At 43.3% G+C, this 27,440-nt stretch overlaps 1 protein-coding gene across 4 annotated transcripts in view; it reads right to left on the reverse strand.

Moving 5' to 3' along the window:
• Window positions 1–27,440, reverse strand: part of DCLK1 (doublecortin like kinase 1) — a 422,097-nt gene that overhangs the window by 330,626 nt on the left and 64,031 nt on the right. For all 4 annotated transcript variants that reach the window (XR_012268742.1, XM_073662543.1, XM_073662542.1 and 1 more), the window contains exons 2-3: window positions 24,714–25,100; window positions 8,617–8,963 (exon numbers count right to left, since the gene is read on the reverse strand). Coding sequence is in view for 3 of the 4 variants with exons in the window: in XM_073662543.1 (XP_073518644.1) it covers window positions 8,617–8,963; window positions 24,714–25,089 (723 nt within the window). In the remaining variant the exon portion in view is untranslated. The remainder of the gene's footprint in view (window positions 1–8,616; window positions 8,964–24,713; window positions 25,101–27,440) is intronic.

Consider the following 27,440-nt stretch of genomic DNA (forward strand, 5'->3'; position numbering starts at 1 on the left):
GAGCGCCAGCAGGGGACAATGTTGAGAGTAGTATTCTGCTTTCGCTGTCTCCAACTGTAAAAATAAGAATAAAATAAAAAAAAATCCTTGTACTCACCTGTCCGAAGATGAAATAAGTGTCCCATGCTGTAATCCATCTTACCGCACACGATGAGGAGCAGAGAATGACTCGCTCCAGCGAGCAGGCCCCTGACCTGCGCTGAGCTCAGTGACCGGTGTCCTGTCACTCAATGAACTCAGGTCAGGGGCCCGCGGAAATGCACTGACATGTGTGCCGACCAGGGCTGTAGAGTTGGCTAAGCAAAACCTTTTACTTCGACTCCTCAATTTCCATGACTCCAACTACGACTCCACGACTCCGACTCCCTCATACATGGCTCATGTTTAAGTGATAAATTTACTGTAGCACAGATTCATCTCAGTTAAAAGTCTAGACCCTTAGATCAGGAATGGGACAGACATTTATAGGACATTTCATAACTCTCCCAAATTCTTATGAAAAAAATATTCCCCACAAACTGCATTGAACTACTATATCCAATTTATTATATATTTTAGGAGTTGGAGTCAGTCCATTTTATACCAACTCCACCAAAATGGACACGACTCGGACTCCACAGCCCTGGTGCAGATCCATAGATTTGAATGGGTCTGCCTGTGTCAGTATCTCCAGTACGTGTGAAAACTGTCACCACACCTACCAGAGACACTGATGTGTGAAAGAGGCCTAAGAAAGTGCGGTAAATGTACTTATTACAGTTCTAAATTCAACAAAAAACTAGCAAAACTGTACTAAATCTATCAGTTATCTTGCCAGGCTAGACATTTTTCTCTTCCTTACAACACTTCTTGTCTAGATTCTTTTGAAAACTGTCTACTGAGCCGTGAAAAAGTGTCTAACCGGCATAATATGTGTGACACATATATTCCAGTTTCTTTTTGCATAATTTGAGCACTTCCATGTGTCAGTTTTGCCCAAAGTTGTCCTTTAAACCTCTGTAGTTTAGAACATAAATTATACTACCTATATTTCGGTCTATGGCAAAGCTTGGTCAATGTTGTACCTTTTATTACATGAGGCTGGATATAATTTATCAGAGATATAATGGTGCTTTCTATAAACATCATCAAGTTAAATAAATGGGGCAAATTTATAAAAATGGTCTAAAACAAAAACTCTGTTTGTTGGCCACGGCACCCAATCACAGCTCAGCTTTCATTTTTTCTAACCCTTTCAAAACTTGGCGATTTTTTTTTTTGCTATTTCATTTTTTTTCCCACCTCTTCTTTTTTTGCCTTGACATAATCATACGCAAGTCTAATTGTAGTTTTGAATGACATCACTCAATTTACCAAATAGTGTAATGAGAAATGGTAAAAAAAAAAAATCCCAAGTGGGTGTGAAACAGTGAAAAATAAATGCAATTCTGCCATTATTTTGGTTTTACTTTTAAAATTACCCGGTAATATGATTTTCTATATCAGTACGATTGAGGCGATACCAAACTTATAAGGTTTTTGGTTCACTTTATATTTTAGTGGTTAAAAAAACTCAGAACCTTGTAAAAAAAAAAAAAGTTATATTTTTTTATATATATTTTTGTAAAACTTTTTGTATTTTTTATTTCATGATTAGTTCTTTTAGGCGACTTGAATCTTCAATAATTTGATGCTATAGTGTCTTGAAAAAGTATTCATACCCTGTGAACTTTTCCAAATTTTTTTAGGTTACACCCACAAACTTAAATGTATTTTATTGGAATTTTATGTGATATACCAACACAAAGTAGCAAGTATTTGTGAAGTGTATAGGTATGATATATGGTTTTCTAAATATTTTAAAAATATAAATCTTAAAATTGTGACGTGCATTCATATTCAGTCCCCCTGTATCAATGCTTTGTAGGACCACCTTTCGCTGCAATTACGGCTGGGGTACGTCTCTACCAGCTTTGCACATCTCGAGGCTGAAAGTTTTAAATGTGTACATACCCTAAGGATCTGTTCACATGTTCGATTTAAGAACAGAGAAATGGAAAAAAGTGAATCTGATGTCGGAATGAGCCCTAAGATGAACAAAATTCATTAAAAGGCAGGGGTGCGTCTCCTAAGGAATCTGTCAAATTTGAGTTGCTTAAAAATTCTGAAACGTTTCAGTCACTTTATGCCAGGTCTCTGCCAAAATTTGTTTGCTAAATCGGGGCTAAGTATTTATGGTATAGTGAAAGTCTGGTAATGGATCTGCATTCCTGCAAATACTATCCATAGAATTCTTCACACGAGGGAATAGATCTCAGAAAAAAATACACTACCGTTCAAAAGTTTGGGGTCATTTAGAAATTTCATTATTTTTGAAAGAAAAGTACATTTTTTTTCAATGAAGCTAACATTAAATGAATCAGAAATGCACTCTATACATTGTTAATGTGGTAAATGACTATTCTAGCTGCAAACGTCTTGTTTTTATTGCAATATCTACATAGGTGTATAGAGGCCCATTTCCAACAACCACCACTCCAGTGTTTTAATGGTACATTGTGTTTGCTAACTGTGTAAGAAGGCTAATTGATGTTTAGAAAACCCTAGAAAACCCTTGCACAAGTATGTTAGCCCAGCTGAAAACGGTTTGGCTGATTTGAGAAGCTATAAAATTTACCTTCATTTGAGCTAGTTGAGAATCTGGAGCATTACATTTGTTTGTTCTATGAAACTCTCAAAATGGCCAGAAAAAGAGAACTTTCATGTGAAACTCGACAGTCTATTCTTGTTCTTAGAAATGAAGGCTATTCCATGCGAGAAATTGCCAAGAAACTGAAGATTTCCTACAACGGTGTGTACTACTCCCTTCAGAGGAGAGCACAAACAGGCTCTAACCAGAGTAGAAAGAGAAGTGGGAGGCCCCGCTGCACAACTGAGCAACAAGACAAGTACATTAGAGTCTCTAGTTTGTGAAATCGACGCCTCACAGCTCCTCAACTGGCAGCTTCATTAAATAGTACATGCAAAACACCAGTGTCAACGTCTACAGTGAAGAGGCAACTCCAGGATGCTGGCCTTCAGGGCAAAGTGGCAAAGAAAAAGCCATATCTGAGACTGGTTAATAAAAGGAAAAGATTAATATGGGCAAAAGAACACAGACATTGGACAGAGGAAGATTGCAAAAAAGTTTTATGGACAGACGAATCAAAGTTTGAAGTGTTTGGATCACACAGAAGAACATTTGTGAGATGCAGAACAACTGAAAAGATGCTGGAAGAGTGCCTGACGCCATCTGTCAAGCATGGTGGAGGTAATGTGATGGTCTGGGGCCGCTTTGGTGCTGGTAAAGTAGGAGATTTGTACAAGGTAAATGGGATTTTGAATAAGGAAGGCTATCACTCCATTTTGCAACGCCATGCCATACCCTGTGGACAGCGCATGATTGGAGCCAATTTCATCCTACAACAGGACAATGACCCAAAGCACACCCCCAAATTATGCATGAACTATTTAGGGAAGAAGCAGGCAGCTGGTATTCTATCTGTAATGGAGTGGCCAGCGCTGTCACCAGATCTCAACCCCATTGAGCTGTTGTGGGAGCAGCTTGACCGTATGGTATGCAAAAAGTGCCCATCAAGCCAATCCAACTTGTGGGAGGGGCTTCAGGAAGCATGGGGGGAAACTTCTCAAGATTACCTCAGAAAATTAACAGCTAGAATGCCAAAGGTCTGCAATGCTGGAATTGCTGCAAAGGGAGCATTCTGTGGCGAAAGCAAAAGTTTGAAGGAGAAAATTATTCTTTCAAATAAAAATCATTATTTCTAACCTTGTCAATGTCTGGACTATATTTTCTAATCATTTTGCAACTCATTTGATAAATAATAGTATGAGTTTTCATGGAAAACACAAAATTGTCTCGGTGACCCCAAACTTTAGAACGGTAGTGTACATTACACCAAATAGGAGCACCACCAACATATAATTTCCAAGAGCACAATACTGAGAGTGTATATGTGGACTACTGTATATGGCCATACCACAAAATGTTCTGGAAGAAGAGCAAAGCCTTGGTAATGCTGCAAGTGGTCATACAAGATAGTCAAAAAAATCAACTAAAAGGGGTTGTCCGCCGCTGGACAATTGTTCTTAAAAGCTATAGTGTTCCAAATAAAATTAAAACATCACATGCCCACTTTCTCCACCTGCCCTTATTCCAGTGATGTCTCCAGTGGTCACATGACATTGTTATTCTCCACAAAAATATTAAAAGTGAACATTATATTTATGGCAAAATAATTTGCCCAATTATTTTTGAGCCCCTAAAATGAGGAGGTTTTCTAGAAATATGGTTGCAATTCCTAAATGTTTCACAGGATATTTTTGTTCGATCCCGTAAACTGATTAAGGCCACGGCCCCCCTATCAGTATTCAGTCAGTATTTTTTCTGAGGAGTGGGAGCCAAAACCAGGAGTGGGTGATAAATACAGAATTGGTGACTTGTTTCTATTATACCTTTTCTCTGATTGTTCCTCACCAGCTTTTGGCTCCCACTCCTGAGAAAAAATACTGACCAAATACTAAACAGTGGGGCCGTGGCCTTAAATCATAAATAGCGAGCCTGCAGAGCTGAAATCACGAAGATTCCGTCACTGTCCAAATATTTCTGGACTCAACTGAATATTGTAAAAAAATAACTTTGCAAAGGCTGATCAATAATTAAATTTAAAAAAAAGTGAAATTACTCTGTAAGTCCCACCGGCCTTCTGCATTATGGTTGAGCCCCCACATCAAACATTTATGGTCTATCCTAAGGGAAGGCCATTATCATGTATATTGTTTTAAATCTCCAGTATACACCCTACACCTCTTATATAAACTGATAGAAAAATGGGAAACCCCATCATCCAAACATGATTGTTCCTGCTCCTCCGATCACATCTCTGGATTTATGATACCAACCCAAGCCTATAGGCTTCTCCCATCAAGCCGCTTCATTCTCTTATATATTCTGTCTGTCGTCTGAACTGTGGCTTGTGTTCGTGTATTGATACTATGTAAATAAGTAATCACTGAATAATTAGTGATGTAGCTGCACACTGTACAAGGCTCATCAAATATACCTGTTTTATGCTAATGCACGAGATGTGGCTGCAGCCATCAATGAAAAGCAGAAAGCCCCAATAATAACCATCATACAGTCAGACGTCCATTGCAGTCCTTTCATAGTATTGCAAGAATGTCAGAATTGTTTTTTTGCAACTCCATTATTTCTAAGATATAAATTAAAGGGTTTTTAGTTTTTAAGTACAATCATCAAATGCATCTTAGCAGCAGGAGCGGAAGCCAAGAAACACATTATGGGTAAATAAGTGAAAGAAAGTGGATTAAAAGGCAAAGCACTCGGCACAGCAGGACGTTACTGCTTGCATTTTGTTGTGCACCAAGCTGGGTAACATAACATATCCAAATTAAGTAAAAATGATATGTATTACTGCATGGCCAGCAGGGGGCGTAACTCCAGGACCTTAAAGGGGTATTCCCAGTTCCGAGATCCTATCCCAATATGTAGTAGGTGTAATAATAATATTAGCGAATACCTCCAATTAGAAATGTAGTATAGTTCTTCTGTTTAGCTATGTCGCCTACCCCATGTGTAGGCACTGCAGTAGCTTAGGTATCCATGGTTACGACCACTAACAGTTAACTAACTGTCACTATATGAGTGATCGTAACCATCGATAACTAAGCTATTCCAATGCCCTGCACATGGGGTAAGGGGCAGCTAATTAGAAGAACTATATTACATTTATAATAGGAGGTATTTGCTAATATTATTATTACACCTACTACATATTGGGATAGGATCTTGGAGATTGAAATGCCCCTTTAAAAGAAAAATAGAATAGAGGCTCGCTACAAAATAATTGTGATTCATAAAAAAAAAGGGATAAAAAAATGAAAAGTTAATAACTATAACAACCTTTCCATCCCATTTTGACCTGACGTCCTTTCCCTACTCTCTTTCCCTAATGGCCCTTGTACACATTAGGACTGTTTCACACCACGTTTTTGTATCCGTTTACACTGCTAAAAATGTACTTAAACAGATACATTTCTATTTATGTGGAATATAATGGGGAAAACATATGTTAAATGGATATCAGTTTCATATAAGTTTGTGTACATATCCGTTTTGATCCATTTTTTGTTTTTTTTTTACAGTCTGTTGCACTTTTTCATTCTTTGAAAAGACGGATTGGTTTTTATAACATCGCAGTCTATGGAAGACATACTGTATATATATATATACCGTCATACCGTATGTTTACACCTGTTTTTTCATAATTTCTGTCCAAAAAACAAGTCCATGATCTCCTGACACTCCTTCCAATGTCTATTAATAAAACATATGTGTTTTGTTTTTTTAGAACGAATGCAAAATATATGCTAGAAAAACATAAACATTAGCTTTAAAATATATCCATTTGCATTAATTTTGCAACAGATCATTTTTTTTTCGTTTACAATATAAAAACGTGAAGCTTTGAAAAGTTACAAAATTGTGGTGTCTGAAGCTGAATATCTGATGGGTATAGCGGCCTCCTGACTCTTCCCCAGAAGACGAAGTCAGATGAGAAAAAAATTTGGCTGTCGAAATTTCACAGGCAGAAACTTTTGTTTTCGATGCTTTAACCCAGGGATGTCAAACTCAAATACACAGAGGGCCAAAATTAAAAACTTTGCGGGCCAACCTTGCTATTTATTAAAAAAAATGTCTACAATTGAGAAAATGCCAACAAAAGTGTCCCCCAAACACATTGTGATACCCCCACAGTGAATTCCTCCACAGTACCCTCCACACACATGGTATGATGACCCTACTGTAGTCCCCCAAGTAAATTATGGTGACCCATCACAGTATGATGCCCCAACTGTGATCCCCACATAGTCCTCCACACAGTATAATGGGCCCACATAGTCCTCCATACAGAATAATGGGTCCCACATAGTCCTCCATACAGTATAATGGGTCCCACATAGTCCACCATACAGAATAATGGGCCCTACATAGTCCTCCATACAGAATAATGGGCCCACATAGTCATCCATACAGAATAATGGGTCCCACATAGTCCTCCATACAGTATAATGGGCCCCACATAGTTCTCCATACAGTATAATGGGCCCCACATAGTTCTCCATACAGTATAATAGGCCCCACATAGCCCTACATACAGTATAATGGACCCCACATAGTCCTCCCTACAGAATAATGGGCCTCACATAGTCCTCCATACAGTATAATAGGCCCCACATAGTCCCCCACACAGTATAATGGGTCCCACATAGTCCCAAGTGTCGAGGGCCAAATATAGTTACCCTGAGGGCCAGATTTGGCCCACAGGCCAGAGTTTGACATGTGTGCTTTAGCCAATCATTTGGCCGACAGCCATCTTAGCCACTTCTCCCATCCACAGGAGTGTTCGCTCAGCCGAGTTCTCCTGTGTTCTCTATGAGAAGGCTGCCGACTGACGCATTTGTTGGAGTCTTATCTCAGGGAGAACAATGTGATCGGCAGTCCAAAATCGATATCTCTCCCAAGCATAAGTTGGCTAGCGCCTTCATACAGATTAGACTGTCGATATCTGTAGGTTTAGCCGACTTAGGTCTATGGGAGACCCCCAATCTGGGCAACCCAATCCATTCATTATAAATGTGATCATTAATAAGAATGGCTGAAGCGTAATGATACACTTTTCCCACTGCAGGGAAAATGGCTAGCAATGGCTTCTTCTTTGGTGATAAAAGCTTAACTTTCCGGAGTACAATATGTCAATCTCGGCGCAAACTTATTTTTACACATTGTCACGCAAGGTGTGGGAAAGACTAAGTGCAACACAAAGGGAAGAGGGAAAGGGAGCCCAGACTCTAGGGAAAGGGGGGAGTGGAGACATGCTAGGTTGATCTACTGTCTATATACTCTGTCTCCAAGAAGGTCCCTATATTGGTTCTTCACAAATAGCCGCACGCGTACCTCGCCCTGTCTTTCCCTGGCGTTAGGCTCAGACTAGGGAGCACTAGTCGATCCCCACTGAACACTAAAGACAACAAGGGGGGACAAACAAGGGAAAATCGCTTAGCTTTAGTCGAATCCAGACAAATACGCACACGTCCTCTAGCACCAGAGTGGAAGATGTACTGCACTTGCTCAAGCCTTCACAATGAGTAATGAATATCGCCGGCACCTTCCTCCGGCACACAGCAGGTATTTATACACCCAGGCCAGGGTGTTAATTAGCCAGAGGAAGGTAGTCGCTGGGTCCTAGAGATACAGCTTCTAAGAAGTTGTCGGCAAAATACCAAACGAAGAGATCTCCTGCAACCAACTGCAGGGTAACTGTCTGTCACTTCTGACACACCCGTGACACACATAGGTTGTCTTCATGGTACAACTCCTCTGATTCTAACAATGGGTCAAGATTTTGACCAACTTGGACTTTTATTACCAAACATCCCCCATGGCTCCTCCAGATAAATCCCAGTACTTCTATCAGTAGCGAGCAACAATTCTATAGCCAGATAACCACATGAGCCCACCAGACAATGACTTGGGTAATTTTCTATCTACAAGCTTACCTGTTTTCCATCCAGTGTATAGAGACGCTTCACCACCCCAGAATCCAGTTTTATGGCGTCAGTTATATCAGTGAGAACTTGCTCGAATGAATGGGCTGTTTTCTTGTTTAGGAGAATCCGGACGGCTTTGCGAGGCTTCACACCACTCCTGATGATTGTGACAAGCTTTGGCCTTATAAAATCTTTGTTCTCTCTTCCCTCCGAGGTGCTCGGCTTAGGGGTAGCCAGAGGTTGCACTGCGCGAGGGCTTCCACTTGTCTTAACATTCACAGACCAGTTGGGGTTTACATTCTTTGTGTACTCCAGTTTTTTAAATGGCTCGATAGATCCACAAACATAACTTTCACCTAAAAGAAAAGTGAAAAATAAAATAGTTTTAGTGCAGTAGGCAACAAAAAAAAGGTCTCTGCTTTCCCAGAACCAACTAAACGCAGCTCAGCACCAGTAAGTTCGGGTTCACCTCACCTCTATGTCCCCTGTTCATGACCTTGTCTAGGAAAATGGAAGAGCTATTAACTTCAAACAAGGTAAAAAAAAGAAACTGGTGGTCTCTGTCATTGTAGCCAGACACAATAGTATGGTCAGTTGGGGAACTACAAGTCCTAGTATCCTTGCCTTAAAAGGAATTTGTCACCAAGTTTTCCCTGTATAATCTATGGCCACCCACTATTGGGAACGTCCCTACAACCACTTTATATAAACCCATTGTGACGCTAGTCATTACTCATGGATAAACCATGAGGCTGGGTAGTCAAGAGGTCCAAGGTCAAAAGCCAAGAGAGTATGTCATGGAAGGAGGGGTGAGACGAAGGCGTAGTCAGGAAACAGTCCGAGGTCAATATTCCAAGAAGGTAGTGGATCACGACAAAAAGGCTAGGCAAACGGATGGTCAAGACCAATCCTAGGTCAAGCAGCAAATATCAGAATATCAGACAAGGAGCAAAGAGCAAGCACACACCTACAATTGGCAGCAATCAAAGGCAGAGAGCTGGTTAAATAGCCAGGCAATTATTCTGGACAAGAGACACATGGAGGAAGCCCGGCACACCTTGGCCCTGATTGGACGGCTAAACGTGACACCCAAACATCATCAAAATCTTTTTGTATATACTAATGCATGCTGCTGTATACTAATGGGTGTAGGGACCATGCTTAGCACAACCTCTGTGCCTGCAATTGCCTCCCATTTGACTGATGTGAATAACATCTCCTACGTCATCCACATGGCCCGTCTGACGCAGGAAGCTGCTCTGTTAGATCACAACTGCGCAGGCTGTGTGGATGAAGAAGGAGATGTCATTCACATCAATCAAAGGCAGAAGAGCAGTGACAGTGGGTAGAGGGGCACCGAGCACTGTCTGGCTAAACCAATTAACATACCATGTGGGCAGGGGTGGGCTGGAGCGGGGGGCACCAAGCACTGTCTGGCTACACCCATTAGCATACAATGTGGGCAGGGGCAGGCTGGGCCGGGGGGAAGAGGGGCACTGAGCACTGTCTGGCTACACCCTTTAGCATACCATGTGGGCAGGGGTGGATTGGGCCGGGGGGGGCAGATAAGTAACTGAGTACTGTCTGGCTACACCCATTAGCATACCGTGTGGGCAGGGGCAGGCTGTGCCAGGGGGCATATGGGGCACCAAGCACGGTCTGGTTACACCCATTAGCATACCGTGTGGGCAGGGGTGGATTGGGCCGGGGGGCAGATGAGTAACCGAGTACTGTCTGGCTACACCCATTAGCATACCGTGTGGGCAGGGGTGGATTGGGCCGGGGGGGCAGATAAGTAACTGAGTACTGTCTGGCTACACCCATTAGCATACCGTGTGGGCAGGGGCAGGCTGTGCCAGGGGGCATATGGGGCACCAAGCACTGTCTGGTTACACCCATTAGCATACCGTGTGGGCAGGGGTGGATTGGACCGGGGGGCAGATGAGTAACCAAGTACTGTCTGGCTACATCCATTAGCATACCGTGTGGGCAGGGGTGGGCTGGGTCGGGGTGTAGAGGGGCACTGTCTGGCTACACCCATTAGCATACCATGTGGCGCAGGGCAGGCTGAGCCGGGGGGCAGAGGGGCACTGAACACTGTCTGCCTACACCCTTTAGCATACCATGTGGGCAGGGGTGGGCTGGGCCAGGGGGCAGATGGGGAACCAAGTACTGTCTGGCTACACCCATTAGCATACCATGTGGGCAGGGGTGGGTTGGGCCGGGGGCAGATGGGGAACTGAGCACTGTCTGGCTACACCCATTAGCATACCATGTGGGCTGGGCCAGGGGGCACCGATAACTGCCTGGTTACAATCATTAGCATACTGCGTGGGCAGGAGTGGGCTGGGCAAGGGGGCAGATGGGGAACTAAGCACTGTCTGGCTACACCCATTAGCATACCGTGTGGGCAGGGGTGAAATGGGCCAGGGGGGCAGATAGAGAACCGAGCACTGTCTGGCTATACCTATTAGCATACCATGTGGGCAGCGGTGGGTTGGGCCCGGGGGGCAGATGGGGAATCGATGCACTGTCTGGCTACACCCATTAGTATACCATGTGGGCAGGGGTGGGTTGGGCCGGGGGGCAGATGGGGAATCGATGCACTGTCTGGCTACACCCATTAGCATACCATGTGGGCAGGGGTGGGCTGGAAAGCGGGGGCAGATGGGGAACCGAGTACTGTCTGGCTAAACCCATTAGCATACCATGTGGGACAAATGTAAAAGACATTTTGGGAGGTATGTAGTGCAAATTTGTTTATAAAAAGAGGGCTAAAAGGTGGTGGCAACACTTGATATATGGAAAGCCTGGTGACAGGTTCCCTTTAAATGTACTGATGTCAGCTGTAGGCAGTAATACAGTCGTTATTGTGTTCATCCTATTGCTTAGGAAAGAAAATCAAGTAGGAGGTTTCACGTGTCTTACTACTCCTTACTAGTGTTGAGCATTCCGATACTGTAATATCGGGTATCGGCCGATATTTGCGGTATCGGAATTCCGATACTTAATTCCGATACTTTTACAATATCGGATACCGGAATCGGAAGTTCCCATAATGCCTGCGCTCTGCAGTGTCTGTGAAGGATGACAAGTTGGATGGCAGCGCGATCCAGCCTGTCATCAGAATGCCATCCCAGCGGGGGAGAATTCTCCTGATTGTTTAAAAGCCGGCGGGCGGTATAAAGCCGCCGGCTTTTAAACAATCACACAGCCCCATACTGCTTCCCCGCAGCCTCCCACCCCGATCCTCCGCTCCCCTCGCCACCTCCCATCCCGATCGTAAGTTAGGACCGGGCAGGGAGCGCAGCTCCAAGGAGCGGGGAGTGAAGGACCCGGGCGGGGAAGCCGGCAGTGAAAAGACTTCACCGCCGGCTTTCCCGTTCTGTGCTGCGCTTTCCCGCCGGTTATTTCAAATGAACAGCTGAGGTATCAGCTGATGCCGATCAGCTGTTCATTTGAAGTCGCCGCGTTGCCCTCAGAGGGTTCATGTGAGTTCATGCATGACTGCATGAACTCACATGAACTTTCCCACGGCCGCACAGGTCAGCCACACCTCCCACACAGCCCGTCATGATTAGTGTGTGTGCGGGGTGTGTGTGCGGGGTGTGTGCGCGATGTTTGTGCGGGGTGTGTGCGGGTGTGTGTGCGGGGTGTGTGCGGGTGTGTGTGCGTTTGTGTGTGCGGGGTGTGTGTGTGCGGGGTGTGTGTGTGCGGGGTGTGTGTGTGCGGGTGTGTGTGCGGGTGTGTGTGCGGGTGTGTGTGCGGGGTGTGTGTGCGGGTGTCTGTGCGATGTGTGCGGTGTGTGTGCGGTGTGTGTGCGTGCAGGCAGACATAGGCCGATGTGACACTACTACTCCCATCGGCCTATGTCTGTCCCCCGTCCACTCCTGCCAGCAGGATCAGCTCGATGGGAGCAGTAGTTCCCATCAGCCTGATCCTGCTATTTAAATTGCCCTACTGTGTCCCCAATAAATGTTAAATACATGTCATTGGTGGCCAGTGGTTACCTAAAAGAAATTAGTTCATACATTACCTGTCCCCGCCGATCGCCACCTAAAATAAAGTAAAAAATAAAAAACTACACCTATACTCACCTAGACACCTAATTCCCCGAAGCCATCGATCTCCTGTAATAAAATATAAAATAATAAACCACAACCTTATCCTTACCCCTCCGTAGCAGTCCACGAGTGTCCCACGAAGATCTCCAGTTCAGAGCAGCCACATAGAATGTGACCGCTCTGAACCGCTGCCGCCGCTAGAATGACGGGACCGTAAGGGTTCACCGGAGTTCAGGCAGCGCTGCTCCGGTTAGCTCCTTTACGGCCCTGCTGTATCGTGAGAAATTCCCACGGTACAGCAGTGCCGTAAAGGAGGTCTCCGGAGCTGCGCTGCCTGAATGCACTCCGGTGACCTCAGTCAGTGGCTCCCGCTGCCGGGAGCGGACGTGTTCCCGGCAGCGTGAGCTTACAGCAGCCATGCACAGCTGTCACCATCTCCAGATGTGACAGCTGTGCATGGGAGATCAGCGCAGGAACGTGGACAGGTAACTATTATTTTTAGTAAACTAAGAATTAAATAAAATTGTGTGTTTTATTTCAAATAAATTATTTTTTTCTGGGTGTAGTGTGTGTTTTTTCTTTTTAACACTTTGTAGGTTAGTAATGGGGGTGTCTTATAGACGCCCATCATTACTAACCTGGGCTTCATGGCAGCTGGCGCTGACATGAACCCCACCACTATTACCCCCTGCCACCGCACCAGGGCAGCGTGGAAGAGCGAGGATAAGTGCCAGAGTTGGCGCATCCTATGGATGCGCCATTTCTGGGGCGGCTGACGACTGGTGTTTCTAGCCTGGGAGGGGGCCAGTATTCATGGCACCCTTCCTGGGCTATTAATATCAGCCCCCAGCTGTCTGCCTAGCCTTTGCTAGCTATTAAAATAGGGGGGACCCCACGTCATTTTTTTTGGGGGGGTCCCCCATTTTAATAGCTAGTAAAGGCTAGGTATTCAGCTGGGGGCTGATATTAGTAGCCTGGGAAGCTCCGTGGGTTTTACCCCCTTCCCAGGCTTCAAACATCTGCCCCAGCCGTCTGCTTAACCTCCGCTAGAGACTAAAATTATGGGGGATCCCACGCTATTTTTTTTTTTTAAATAAATCCATTATTTTAACACTAAATGACATTTGAGGAGTTAATAAAGATGCAGTCCCTAAATTATTATTTATTTTTTAATTAATTTTTCCCAAAACTTTTGACGTGCGCTTCGCCATATTTTTGTATGCCAGCCAGGTACAGCATCCAGCTTCTATGAACGCGCCATTTTCCGGGGCGGCTGCGGACTGCAATTTTCAGCGGGGGGCAGAAAGCTTGGGCCTCCCTGCGCTGCAGATTCCATCCCCCAGCTGCCTAGTTGTACCTGGCTGGACACAAAAATAGGGAGAAGCTCCACGTTTTTTTTTTTTTAATTATTTCATGAAATTCATGGAATAATTAAGAAAAAAAGGGCTTCCCTATATTGTTGTGTCCAACCAGGTACAAATAGGCAGCTGGTGGTTGGGGGCAGCCCGTTCCTGCCTGCTGTACCTGGCTGGACCCAAATATAGTGCAAAGCCCCACGTCAATTTTTTTTTAATTATTTCAGGAAATTCATGAAATAATTAAAAAAAAATTATGTGGGGCTTCGCCCTATATTTGTGTCCAGTCAGGTACAGCAGGCAGGAACGGGCTGCCCCCAACCACCAGCTGCCTATTTGTACCTGGTTGGACACAACAATATAGGGAAGCCCTTTTTTTCTTAATTATTCCATGAATTTCATGAAATAATTTAAAAAAAAAATGCGGGGGGCTTCGCCCTATTTTTGTGCCCAGCCAGATACAACTAGGCAACTGGGGGCTGGAATCCGCAGCGCAGGGAGACCCAAGCTTTCTGGGCCCCACCCGCTGCAAATTGCAGTCCGCAGCCGCCCCAGAAAATGGCACGTTCATAGAAGCGCCATCTTCTGGCGCTGTACCCAACTCATCCAGGGCCCTGGTGCGGTGGCTCACTGGGTAATAAAGGGGTTAAGGCCAGCTTGGCATTATCAGCTGGCCCTAAGCCCGAAATTCATGGGGTCACGCCAATATTAGACATGACCACCATGAATTTCTAGTAAAGTATTTAAAAAAGCACAACACCCAGAAAAAAGTCCTTTAATTGAAATAAACACACAATTCTTTATTGTTCTAAATTAAACCATACTTACCATCACGCCCATTCCAGCTGAAGCCAACGATCTCCTGCAATAAAAGTAAAATAATAAAGCAACATCATCCTTACCTTTCCATGGTTCCCACGACAGCTTCAGCTCTGCTACATCGAGATGACAGGCTGGACCGCAGCAGAACGCTGCCATCCATCCTGTCATCCCGCAGACACTGAGAAGCGCAGGCATACTTCCACTCCTCAGTGTCTGGCTGTGACGGCATCCAGATGAGCCGAGGTCATGTCCAATGAACTCAGCTCACCTCATGTACGTCACTGACAGCGTGGGAAAATTCTCCTGCACTCAGCACTTCAGCGTGAGAATTTTCCCACGCTGTCAGTGACGTGCATGAGGTGAGCTGAGTTCATTGGACATGACCTCACCTCATGTATGTCACTGACAGCGTGGGAGAATTCTCACGCTGAAGCGCTGAGTGCAGGAGAATTTTCCCACGCTTTCAGTGACGTGCATGAGGTGAGCTGAGTTCATTGGACATGAACTCGGCTCATCTGGATGACGTCACAGAGAGACACTGAGGAGCGCAAGCATGCCTGCGCTTCTCAGTGTCTGCGGGATGACAGGCTGGATGGCAGCGTTCTGCTGCGGTCCAGCCTGTCATCTCGATGTAGCAGAGCTGAAGCTGTCGTGGGAACCATGGAAAGGTAAGGATGAGGTTGCTTTATTATTTTACTTTTATTGCAGGAGATCGTTGGCTTCAGCTGGAATGGGCGTGATGGTAAGTATGGTTTAATTTAGAACAATAAAGAATTGTGTCTTTATTTCAATTAAAGGACTTTATTCTGGGTGTTTGTGTTTTCTTTTAACTTTGACTATGGGGTTAGTAATGGGGGTGTCTTATAGACGCCTCTCCATTACTAACCTGGGCTTGATGTCAGCTGGCATTATAAGCTGACATCAACCCCAACCCTATTACCCCCTGCCACCGCACCAGGGCAGCGTGGAAGAGCGAGGCTAAGTGCCAGAATTGGCGCATCCTATGGATGCGCCATTTCTGGGGCGGCTGACGGCTGGTGTTTCTAGCCTGGGAGGGGGCCAATATTCATGGCTCCCTTCCTGGGCTATTAATATCAGCCCCCAGCTGTCTGCCTAGCCTTTGCTAGCTATTAAATTAGGGGGGACCCCACGTCATTTTTTTGGGGGGGTTCCCCCATTTTAATAGCTAGTAAAGGCTAGGTATTCAGCTGGGGGCTGATATTAGTAGCCTGGGAAGCTCCGTGGGTATTACCCCCTTCCCAGGCTTCAAACATTTGCCCCAGCTGTCTGCTTAACCTCCGCTAGAGCCTAAAATTAAGGGGAACCCCACGCCAATTTTTTTTTAAATAAATCCTTTATTTTAACACTAAATGACAAGTACAGTAAGCAACACTGTCACTGTACTTCATATATATGTGACTGACATGTTTCTATCTATCTAATCTATGTGTGATTCTCTATTCTTTCTGTTCTAAATTGTCGGGTACAGATGCTGAATTGCCGGCCGGCTTTCTTAAAGAGACAGTGCATGAAAACACTATTATTTTTTTAAATAAATCCTTTACACTAAATGACAAGTACAGTAAGCAACACTGTCACTGTACTTCTTATATATGTGGCTGACATGTTTCTATCTATCTAATCTATGTGTGAAGCTCTATTCTGTCTGTTATAAATTGTCGGGTACCGCTGCTGAATTGCCGGCCGGCTTTTTTAAAGAGACGGTGCACGAAAACACTAATATTTTTTTTAATAAATCCTTTACACTAAATGACAAGTACAGTAAGCAACACTGTCACTGTACTTCATATATATGTGACTGACATGTTTCTATCTATCTAATCTATGTGTGAAGCTCTATTCTTTCTGTTGTAAATTGTCGGGTACCGGTGAATGCCGCTGATGAATTGCCGGCTTTTCATGTCATTCTACATTATTCTTAGTTGTTTTACTTCATGTAGAATTAACCTACAAGGAAAGAAAGGGTTTATTTTCATTCCGATATTTGTGTCCCATTGACTTGCATTGGTTTCCGGTATCGGAATCGGCGATATCCGATACTTTTTGGGTATCGGCCCGATCCAATCCGATACGATATTTCCTGATATCGGAAGGTATCGCTCAACACTACTCCTTACATTCTAGCTTGTAGAAGCAGGATCCTTCTTTCCTCACTTGCCTGGTAATCATCTACTTTATAGGACTCTGAACCAACCCATACTCCCATTACAGAACATTTATGATCAGTTGCAGACAGATTTATTCCATTACAACCATGTCTGCACTAAAACAGCTGTGTCTAGTGTACCAAGCATGAAGACGGCTTTTTGTAGGAGAAGATTGGCATTAATTACTTTACAAGATGGAGATTTAAATCCACCTGTTACAATGGCAGCAGATAACCAAAATAAAACTTCAAAAGATTTTGCAAGGAGTTAACTATGAGATGAGAGGCATCTAAGCTACTGTAATAATGGCTTCAGCTGTTTGTCACTATGGGGTTGGAAGAGCATCCATTTGGGATACTTGGACAGGATTCTCTTTGTTAGAAAAAGCTTGCGATATTATATTTATATTATATGAACAGTGGAGCGTAGCCTTTAAAATGCAGAGGGTGTAGTTGTTCATATAGTGAAAACAAAGGCTTGAAGGCCCCTTGTCACATGTGAGGGCGCACCACTATACACAGGAAGCGTGATCACTGACACCTGATGAGTTTGGTGTACTTATCATATCAGAATGGCTGTATAATCCTCAAAATTAAAGGGAACCTATAATGTAAAAAAAAAGCAATTAACCTGCAGATATGATGTAATCTGCAGGCTAATAATGATCTGAAGCTGCCTGGTGCCCGCACTGAGAGCCCGGCTGCCAGGAGGAAATGAACTCTATTCCTCACGGCAGCCTCAGGCTTTCAGTCATAAAGATGAGTCTTCAGTCATTGCTTACTGTATAGAGAGCTGTGGCTGTAACCGCCCCCGACACTGACTGACAGCTCACTCAATATTAGAGACGACTGTAAATCAGTGCCGGGGCGCAGTTACAGCTATCGCTCACTAAGCACTGAGCGGTGACTGAAGCCCAGTCGGCCCACCCCTATGACTGACAGCCGCCGGTGGCTGCCGGGAAGAAGAAAGTCAATTTCCTCTTGGCAGCGGGGCTCTCAATGTGGCAGTCACATAGCTTCAGAACGCTATTAACCTGCAGATTTACCGCATATTGTTTTTTTACATGACTGGCTACCTTTAATGAGGAAAATAAGTAATTGATACACTGCCGATTTTGCAAGTTTTCCCACTACAAAGAATGCAGAGGTCTGTAATTTTTATCGCAGGCACACTTCACCTGTGAGAGAGAGAATCTAAAAATATTTAACAGAAAATCACATTGTATGATTTTTAAATAAGTAAATTGCATTTTATTACATGAAATAAATATTTGATCACCTACCAACCAGTAAGAATTCTGGCTCTCACAAACCTGTTAGTTTATCTTTAAGAAGCCCTCCTACTCTGCACTCATTACCTGTATTAATTGCACCTGTCTGAACTCATTACCTGTATAAAAGACACCTGTCCACACACTCAGTCAATCACACTTCAACCTCTCCACCGTGGCCAAGACCAAGAGCTGTCTAAGGACAACAGGGACAAAATTGTAGACCTGTACAAGGCTGGGATGGGCTACAGGACAATAGGCAAGCAGCTTAGTGAGAAGGCAACAACTGTTCGCGCAATTATTAGAAAATGGAAGAAACACAAGATCGCTCCTCGTGGGGTAAGGATGATTCTGAGAAAGGCCAGGAATCAGCCCAGAACTACATGGGAGGACCTGGTCAATGACCTAAAGAGAGCTAGTAGTAACACACTAACGGGCATGGATTAAAATCCTGCAGGGCACACAAGGTCCCCCTGTTCACGACAGCACATATCCAGGCCTGTTTGAAGTTCGCCAATGACCATTTGGATTATCCAGAAGAGGCGTGGGAGGAGGTCATGATGGACAGATGAGACCAAAATAGAACTTTTTGGGATCAACTCACTAGCCGTGTTTGGAGGAAGACAAAGGATGAGTACAACCTCAAGAACACCATCCCAACCATGCAGCATGGTGGGAGGAAATATCATACTTTGGGGGTGCTTTTCTGAAAAGGGGACAGGACGAATGCACCATATTGTAGGGAGGATGGATAGGGTCATGTACGTGAGATTTGGGCCAATAACCTCCTTCCCTCAGTAAGAGCATTGAAGATTGGTTGTGGCTGGGTCTTCCAGCATTACAATGACCTGAAACACACAGCCAGGGCAACTAAGGAGTGGCTCTGTAAGAAACATTTCAAGGTCCTGGAGTGGCCTAGCCACCCTCCAGACCTGAACCCAATAGAAAATCTTTGGAGGGAGCTGAAACTCAATGTTGCCCATCGACAGCCCCGAAACCTGAAAGATCTGGAGAAGATTTGTATGGAGGAGTGGGCCAAAATCCCAGCTGCAGTGTGTGCAAACGTGGTCAAGAACTACAGGAAACATCAGACCTCTGTGTAAGACGGTTAGTCTGTTCCCAGGGTATGTGGGCCAGAAGATGACCAGAGCTGCACTGGAAACAGCAGAAGATGGTGATTGGTAAGCATTTTAATGTACTTACACATCATTTCTAGTATACTTAGGAGGGATCATGAAATAAAAATTTTGATCAGACATTTTTTTTTACTATTAGACAGTGAAGCTTTCACAAAGGATCATACAGCAATTCTTACATAGGAAGCATGCCACCCTCAGCAGGTCTAAGTAATCTATTTAATACGTTTTTTTCAGTTTATATTGTGAAATCTGGTAACAGATCCCCTTTAAGGCATTGCACGTAATGTTTAGGGTTTATTGATGCCACAAGGAGTTCTGCTGTGATATTTATCTACTTACTAGACAAAAATCCAGTTTTTACCACATGTTAGTAAGAAGGGAAAAGGTCTAAACCTGGACATACACTTTCAATAACTGTTGGCCAAATGGGTGACAGCTATTCCTTCAGATACCCTTATTTACAAGTTCAGGCACTCGCCTCTGGCGGCAACTCATCACCGGCGTTCGAATTCAACATGCCCAAACCTGCTTTCCTCTAGCATCTTATGTCAGGGCTAAATGGAGAAGTCTCCATACACATTAGATGGTTGGCCGGATGCATAAAAGTCAGTAAGTCACCATTAATCTAATGTGTCTCACCCATCAAGTCTATAGCAGAAGGAAACAATAAACGTCTGCAATGCTTCTTCCAACAGGCTGGTGGTCTCAGAGCCTGGAATCATAATGATTTATTATGGTTTTACAATGTATCCATAAAAAATATTGTCTGTCTGTGATTTTTTTGATAAACTGTCCCGAAATATGACAAATAAAAAGTCACGTTGGCAACTGCAGGTTGGAGCCATACCTATAAGACGTGACCTGTGGTTTAGCCATTCCTGTTTGACAAGCGACATCTGCTTTAAACTTTCTTATGATAAAACTCATTCATATCCTCAGCTTTATACGACATTTCAACCCTCCCATGTTTTCATCTTCACAGCCGTGTACAGAAGCGCAGTCATTTTTCCAGTTATTTAAGCACAGACTACGGCTGCAAGCCAATTTGTACTGGTCTAATTTAGCAAAAGAAGGCAGACGAGATCTGGAGGATTTCTACTTTACTGCACAATCTCAGCATCAGGCACTTTTAAGGGGAAAAACTGGCACAATCATTATTAACAGCTCCTGATTCTGAAACTCAAGGACAAGGGATGCAAATTGAGGCAGTGTTAATGCCTGTGCAGCCCCGAGTCTGATACTTAATCTCCAGACTGGCACTAAAATACTAAAAATGGAACCTGGTCATTGCCAGGGGCACGAGAGATTGTAAATGGGATCAGGATTACCAGGTGGAAATGAGAATGGACTGGAAGAAGCATCCACATGGCCAGGCAGAGACAACTCGGCTCCTGGTGGCACATATCTGGAGCGCAAGGGTACGATATTTTGCACTATGACCTCGATTCATCACTGCTGATTTTCCACTTTTCTGGAGTCATTTGCTCATTTTCATTTGCTTTTGTATTTGCTTTGCAATTTATTCTATACATTTGCGCCACTTTTTATTTTTTCTTTAGATTTTTTTAAAGGGAATCTGTCACAAAGCTTTTTCTACCCCATCTAAGATCAGCATTATATAGGGGCAGAAACCCTGATTCTAGAAATATATAATTTACTGGGTTGATGGCTGTAGTTTTGATTAAAAACTGTTTTCTCTGTTGCAGATCTAGCAATGCTGAGCTCTGTATAACTCCGCCCACAACACTGATTGGCAGATTTCTGTGTATAGGCAGAAATCTACCAATTAGTGGTGGGGGCATGGTTGGACTACATGGCAGCAGGTTTCTAGTCTAATGATAATCACTTGCTGATAAAACATTGATTTTATCAAAACTATAGCACTCAGCCCAGTAAGTGACACATCAATGGAATCATCGTCGCTGCCTTTACATTATGCTGCCCTCAGATTTGGTGGCAAAAATCTGATGACAGATTCCCTTTAAGTCTTTTTCCTCTAATTTTTTTGATTATCCAGATGTTTTACACAGATTCATGAAATGAGACTTTTACCAAATGTCACATGTTTTGGCACATTTCACTCCTGTCCCTGCATGGAAGGGTTTTTTAATTTGATGCATTTTGTGACTTTTCAAAGGAATTGTGACTTTTGGTGCTAAAAAACTGGTTGCAAAAACTGGTTAAGGAAAAGAAAAACGCATTTTTAACTTTACGACAAATTTATGAACCCCATGTGCCATTTTGAAGAATTTGCCACAAAAAACGTAAGCGACAGACAAAAAAAAAAAGAGAAGTGACTTAAATTAATAACAAATCGTATTGGTTTTGCAGCATTTTGATCTGTTGTATGTGTAGTTCTTTGGATGCATATTTGTAGTTTTTTGGCTTATACAGATGTAGAAGCCTTCAAAATTGACAGCAGTGGTGCGTTATCGCAAGACCGTGTCATGCCGCTGCTATTTGTGCATCGGGTCATTGGTTCAAAGTGACTGAGAACGGCTGCACAACACAAAGGCGCAATATTATATTATATCATATACAATATTATATTGATGCAAAACTTCTATAGAAGAGTCAATTAAAGACTCTGCTCATCTCCAGTGGGAAAGTGTCCATCCAGTTTATCAGCAAGGATTGCCTGCAGTGGTAAGCAGAGCTGACTATGCTGCTTGCCTCCACACGTTGATAGAACATTACTTACCTAGGTAGTCCAATAAATACTTTCACAAAAATGTGCCTAATACCAACTTATTGGGTTTAATAAGAAAGCTTCTACTGCTGCCGACGAAAAAAAAAAAAATTAATCAGGTCGTGGTGTGGTTAATTACTGAATTTCAAAGTAATTAATCTATTACTGTATTTCACACCCAAAAAAATAGGAAGGGCTTATCTGGAGACATACCTACGGATAACTAAGTAATAGACTTGAGCATGTCCGGTCGATTTATAGATTAATGCTCCAAATTTTGTATAAATGGTCACTGATGTGGTTTCAGCTCAAACGTTGGTATGAGCAATGCAGGCAGAAAAATGAAGAAAAAGGAAGTTCTTGAACCTATAGTGCTGGCAGAATGCTGATGAAGAGGAACTGTCTACTGATGAAGATGGAAAGTTACAGAGCATGAGAATAGGGTCATTTTTGGACATCTGGGATTGGTATGTGCACCAAAATCAGCCTTAACTTCCGGGGTATGACCCAGGAGAAGAATCTCAGTATTAGCTGCACTGCTCTGTGTATGATGTGTAGTGTGAAGAGATATTACTGTAGACAGAATGAGGATGGCGTGATACATGATATTTAATAGGGATTAATTATAACTTAGTTATAACTTAGTTATAACAGATTATCTAGAACAAATGTTGGTTTTCAGGTATGCTCGTGAGTAATCAACCTATTAAAAAAGTAAGTGCATTCATAAATCACAACTGTCATGATACAGTGGGAACGTACAGGAGTAAAAGCTGATGAAATGCACTAGTTTACTGAATCACATCCCATAATAATTCATGGCTGGAGAATGCTGGAGAAAAGAAAGCCCCCAAAGTCCTGGTGTCTGAGAAGGCCCAAGGCCGGACCGCCACACCAGTATTATAAGTGGTACATGGTAGGTGAGGGGATTGGTTACAGATTTTGCAAGGGTGCTCATATCCTTTAAGTTACGCCTCCGCCATCGAATATTAAATAATTGAAGACCCTGATCGTAGGCGTAACTAAAAATCTTTGTGACCGCTCGGCAGCCCCATAGAGAATGAATGGAACGGCGGTCAAGATGGGCAAAGCCGCCCCATTCTGACTAGGGACAAAAGTGCCCAGTTCTGGGGGTCTAAGAGGTCAGACCCCCCCCCCCCCAATCCAGAAATTATAGGTGATAACATCTTATAAGTGAGGGAAAAAAACAGGACAAAAAGCGCAATAGGGTCTTATCCGGATATAAGAAAGGAGAAAATGGACTATCATGCTCACCTGGTCACGTTGTGTGCTCACAACCAATGAAATAACTGAGAGAGCTGGAAACAAATGGGTTAAACCTGCGCTGCCGTCAGAAGGATGATGAGGAGACAGGAATTCAAAGTATGTGGTTTATTAGTCAAAGCGTTTCGAAGTTTCAAACTTCTTCATCAGGACAATCACTGTGGTTTGTCCTGATGAAGAACTTTGAAACTTCGAAACACGTTGACAAATAATCCGCATACTTTGGATTCCTGTCTCCTCATCATCCTTCTGACAGCAGCGCAGGTTTAAGTTCTCAACGTCTTAAAAGTGGAATACCCCTTTATGTTTCATGGAATGCAGTAGAGCAGAGAATGACCTATTGCGACATCATAGAGAATTATTACCGAAGGGTTAAATGACTAATTTAGCTCTGCTACACTGGTAATTACCACTTCAAATGAAAATGGTTTAATGAAAGTGCAGCAATTATACCCGCGGGTCACAGTCGTTTTCAGAACAAAAGATGCCTGTTCTCACTTCATAGACATTATATAGTAATCTGCACAGTCCCAGCAGGTCCCAGACCCATCAGTGGTAACCAATAACTAGCAGCTATGGGCCACGGCACGAGGAAAGTAGCATTTCCATGATAAGCTTTATTGTTATAACCCCTCATCTGAACTTAAGTTTTATATTTATAATTATAAAATGTTATTTAATTTTAATTGAACTAATTTATTTTTATTAATTTAATTAATTAAATATATTTAATTTGCAGGACATTTTAAAGTGTACCTATCATCTTGAAGAAAGCATAAAAAATGGGCTTGCAGCAACTTTTTAACACAATTTTTGATCCACATTGCAGTCCTATTTGGCCAGAAGGACTGTTCTGTTTTGATGCACTATTTCTTTTCATTCACTACATTTCCAGTGGTTGGTTCTTCAGGTTGAGCACTCTGCCATCACTATAGGTTCTGGAACTTCCGTTCCCTAGTTTCCAATTATGCATTATACCTGGTCAGGATTGGCCAAATCCACTCCTTTCTGTTTATGCTGACAGTGAGGAGTGTACGGTGAATTGCACAAAAGTATAACTTGGAAGTGATTTTAAGGCTTAAAATGGCATTGGTAAATTAAGTAATATGTAATAAAGTTATTCATAAAGTGACCATTTCACCCCGGCCCGATCCACCCAGGAAAACCCACAGAAACTTCCAGAGTTGCCCATTTTGGGATTTATTTGCATGTTCACACCCCTTCACAGAATAAAAAAAATCTGGGACCGTAAGGACGAATGATTAAGTGATGGACTGTACAAACTTAAAAGAAAAAGGCAAAATTTCATACCGACCTTCAGTTAGCTGATCCATGGAAATGATCTTCCTGATTCCGTCTACTGTGTAGATCGTTCTCACTCCCTGGGGCAGATTCACATTATCGGAAAGAGTTCTGGTCAAATCAGCCAGGAGAGCCTCGAAGGATCGGAACCGATCAGGGGAAATGGCATAGACAATTCCTTTAAAATATCGATCACCATTGCGATAGAATCGGACTTTCTTGGCCTTCTTCTCTGAACTCAGGGCCTGCAGGGTACGGGTTCGGTAAAAACTGCAGTGGGCACTATGGGTTGGACTTGGTAGCCCATTGGCTCGAGAACTTCTGCTGTACCTTTGCGCTTTATCACGCTCATCAAAATGTTCAAGCTCCATGTCTCTCCCCAAGGACATCGTAGAGATATCTGCGAAGGAAAAGAAACGTTATTCGCCGGTGGATTAGAAACTCCTCTGCACATATAAACAGCGATGACTGTCATGTAATTGTATAAAAACACCGTACGTGGGCTGCGAGGAAAAACGTGTCCCATTAACACTGCTACTATTTCAGTAGCATTGAATGACTGAGCCGCCTTTTGTTACATTCATACAGATTTGTTCGAGGACCATTAAGGGCTCGGTTTCTCATTTAGAAATAATGTAATTGAACATAAACACATATTAAAAATAGAAGAAACAATATAAAAGCAATAACAAATACATCAAGAGTGATTGTTACATACAATGCCTGCTATCCAAGCAATTACCCGCAGATCTATGGGAGCAACGGGCGGTTAACAATGAATTTGGTGAATTTAATCGTGACACGACTCAATGTTCTACACCGCCAAATATAGATTCCTTTATATTGTATATAGCTCGAAACATTATATAAATGAATGTAAACCAGCTTCAAAGATTCCTAAATAAGACATTACTAAGAAAACATTTATTTATGGGGCTATAGAAGCAAACAAACTAAATCATGTGTTAAAGGGGATTTCTCATAAAAACAACCCTTTTAAATTACAAGCCGGTCTGGTGATCTGTTGGTGCCCAATGGTTCAACTTCTCTAATCCCTGGGGAATGGTCAACCATGTACTGCTTAGGTGTACCAAAGAATCTGAATAGGAGGTGACCTTACATAGGAACTCTCATTTATAGCTTAAAGGGGTTGTCCGGTCTTAAGCTACAAGTCTGCAGTCACTGCGCGCTGTGAGAATTCTCCGGTGCCAGCAGTCATGTGACTACAATTATGCGATTTGCATACTTCCGGCCACATCCCAATACACTTGCATTGAGTGAGGCCACGCATGCCTAGTCGGCATGTGACCGCATGTATGCAAATTATACTACTGGCACAAGAGACTCATCACAGCACATGAATTGTGAGGATTCACAAGTCTGCAGTCACATAGAGTGACTGCAGTCTTGTAGCTTCAGACCACACAACCGCTTTAAAGAGAATCTGTCAGCACAAAATGACTGTACAAACCAAGCATAGGCGCTCGGTACACACTTGCTATGGTCAGACGGTTCAGTGCACCTTCCCACCTACATATTTTCCATCAATCTTTGCCCCTTTTTGGCTCCTGTAATGGCAGAACTGATGATCAAGGAAGAGGAAGGTGTAGATAGATGAAAATCAAGTAGGTAGGAAGTTGGGCCGAACTGTTTGGCCACAACAAGTGTGCACCGAGTCCTTGAGCTTGGTTTGAACAATTATTTTGTGCTCATAGACTTTTAAAGATGGATGCGCTAAGCTAAGTATAATGTACATAACTGAAATAAAGCAGCCGGACTCTGATCATGTCCTCATAGTTCAGGCAGAATGAATCACATAATAGGTTCCCATTAAGGATATAATACAGGAAAAAGATTTTGGTGCTTGATGGATAGTTTGGCACAGATATGTTCCAGCGTTAGGGTTATATAATGCGCAGAAGGGTTAGAGAGAAAAGCTATGGTCACTAGTCTATGGTGAACCTCACTGACATTTTGTACCAAAGAATCCTTGTGTCCTGTAAGTCAGATCAACCATATGCAACCCTTCCCCGGCTCTGTACTCTGTTGTCACGGGTGTGTTAGATGTGACAGACAGTCGCCCTGCAGTTGATTGCAGAAGATCTCTTTGTTTGGCATTACAGACACCTTCTTAGATCTGTCTCACTCTAGGACCCAGCGGCTACCTCCCTCCTGCTAATTGACACCCATGCCTGGGTGTTTAAATACTTCCTGTTTGCTACAGGGAGGTGAAAGTGATATTCACATGTTCCTTTGTGAAGGCTTGGAGCTATTGCAGTCTGCTTACTTCCTCTTTGGTGCTAGGAGGACGTGTGGTGTAATCTCTCTGAGGTCGGGTCAAGCTAAGTTACTTTCCCCCATGTTTGTCTCCCTTGTTGCCTTTAGTTGTTAGTGGGGACTGACTAGTGCTCACCACCCCCCTTCCCTATCCAGGGCCAAGCTCTAGGGAAATACAGGGTTAAGGTTCCTGTGCGGCGATTGGTGAGGAATCAATATAGGGACGGTAGGAGAGACTGGATGATATCAGATCAGCCTAGGAGGTCTCCACACCCCCTTTCCCTAGTCTCTGGGCTGCCTTCCCACCTTCCCTTCGTGTTGCACTTAGTCATTCCTACACCTGGCGCGACATCTGTACAGTGTGTCACTTATGGCCAAATTATTGCTTTCAGTGTCACCTTTCCAAATCATTTATTAACCCATGAGTACCGTTAACACAGGTATATAGGGAGTAGAAACCAAA

Source organism: Phyllobates terribilis, unplaced genomic scaffold (genome assembly GCF_046119375.1).
Source record: "Phyllobates terribilis strain yellow unplaced genomic scaffold, ASM4611937v1 Scaffold_2__4_contigs__length_985480577, whole genome shotgun sequence".
NCBI lineage: Eukaryota > Metazoa > Chordata > Amphibia > Anura > Dendrobatidae > Phyllobates > Phyllobates terribilis.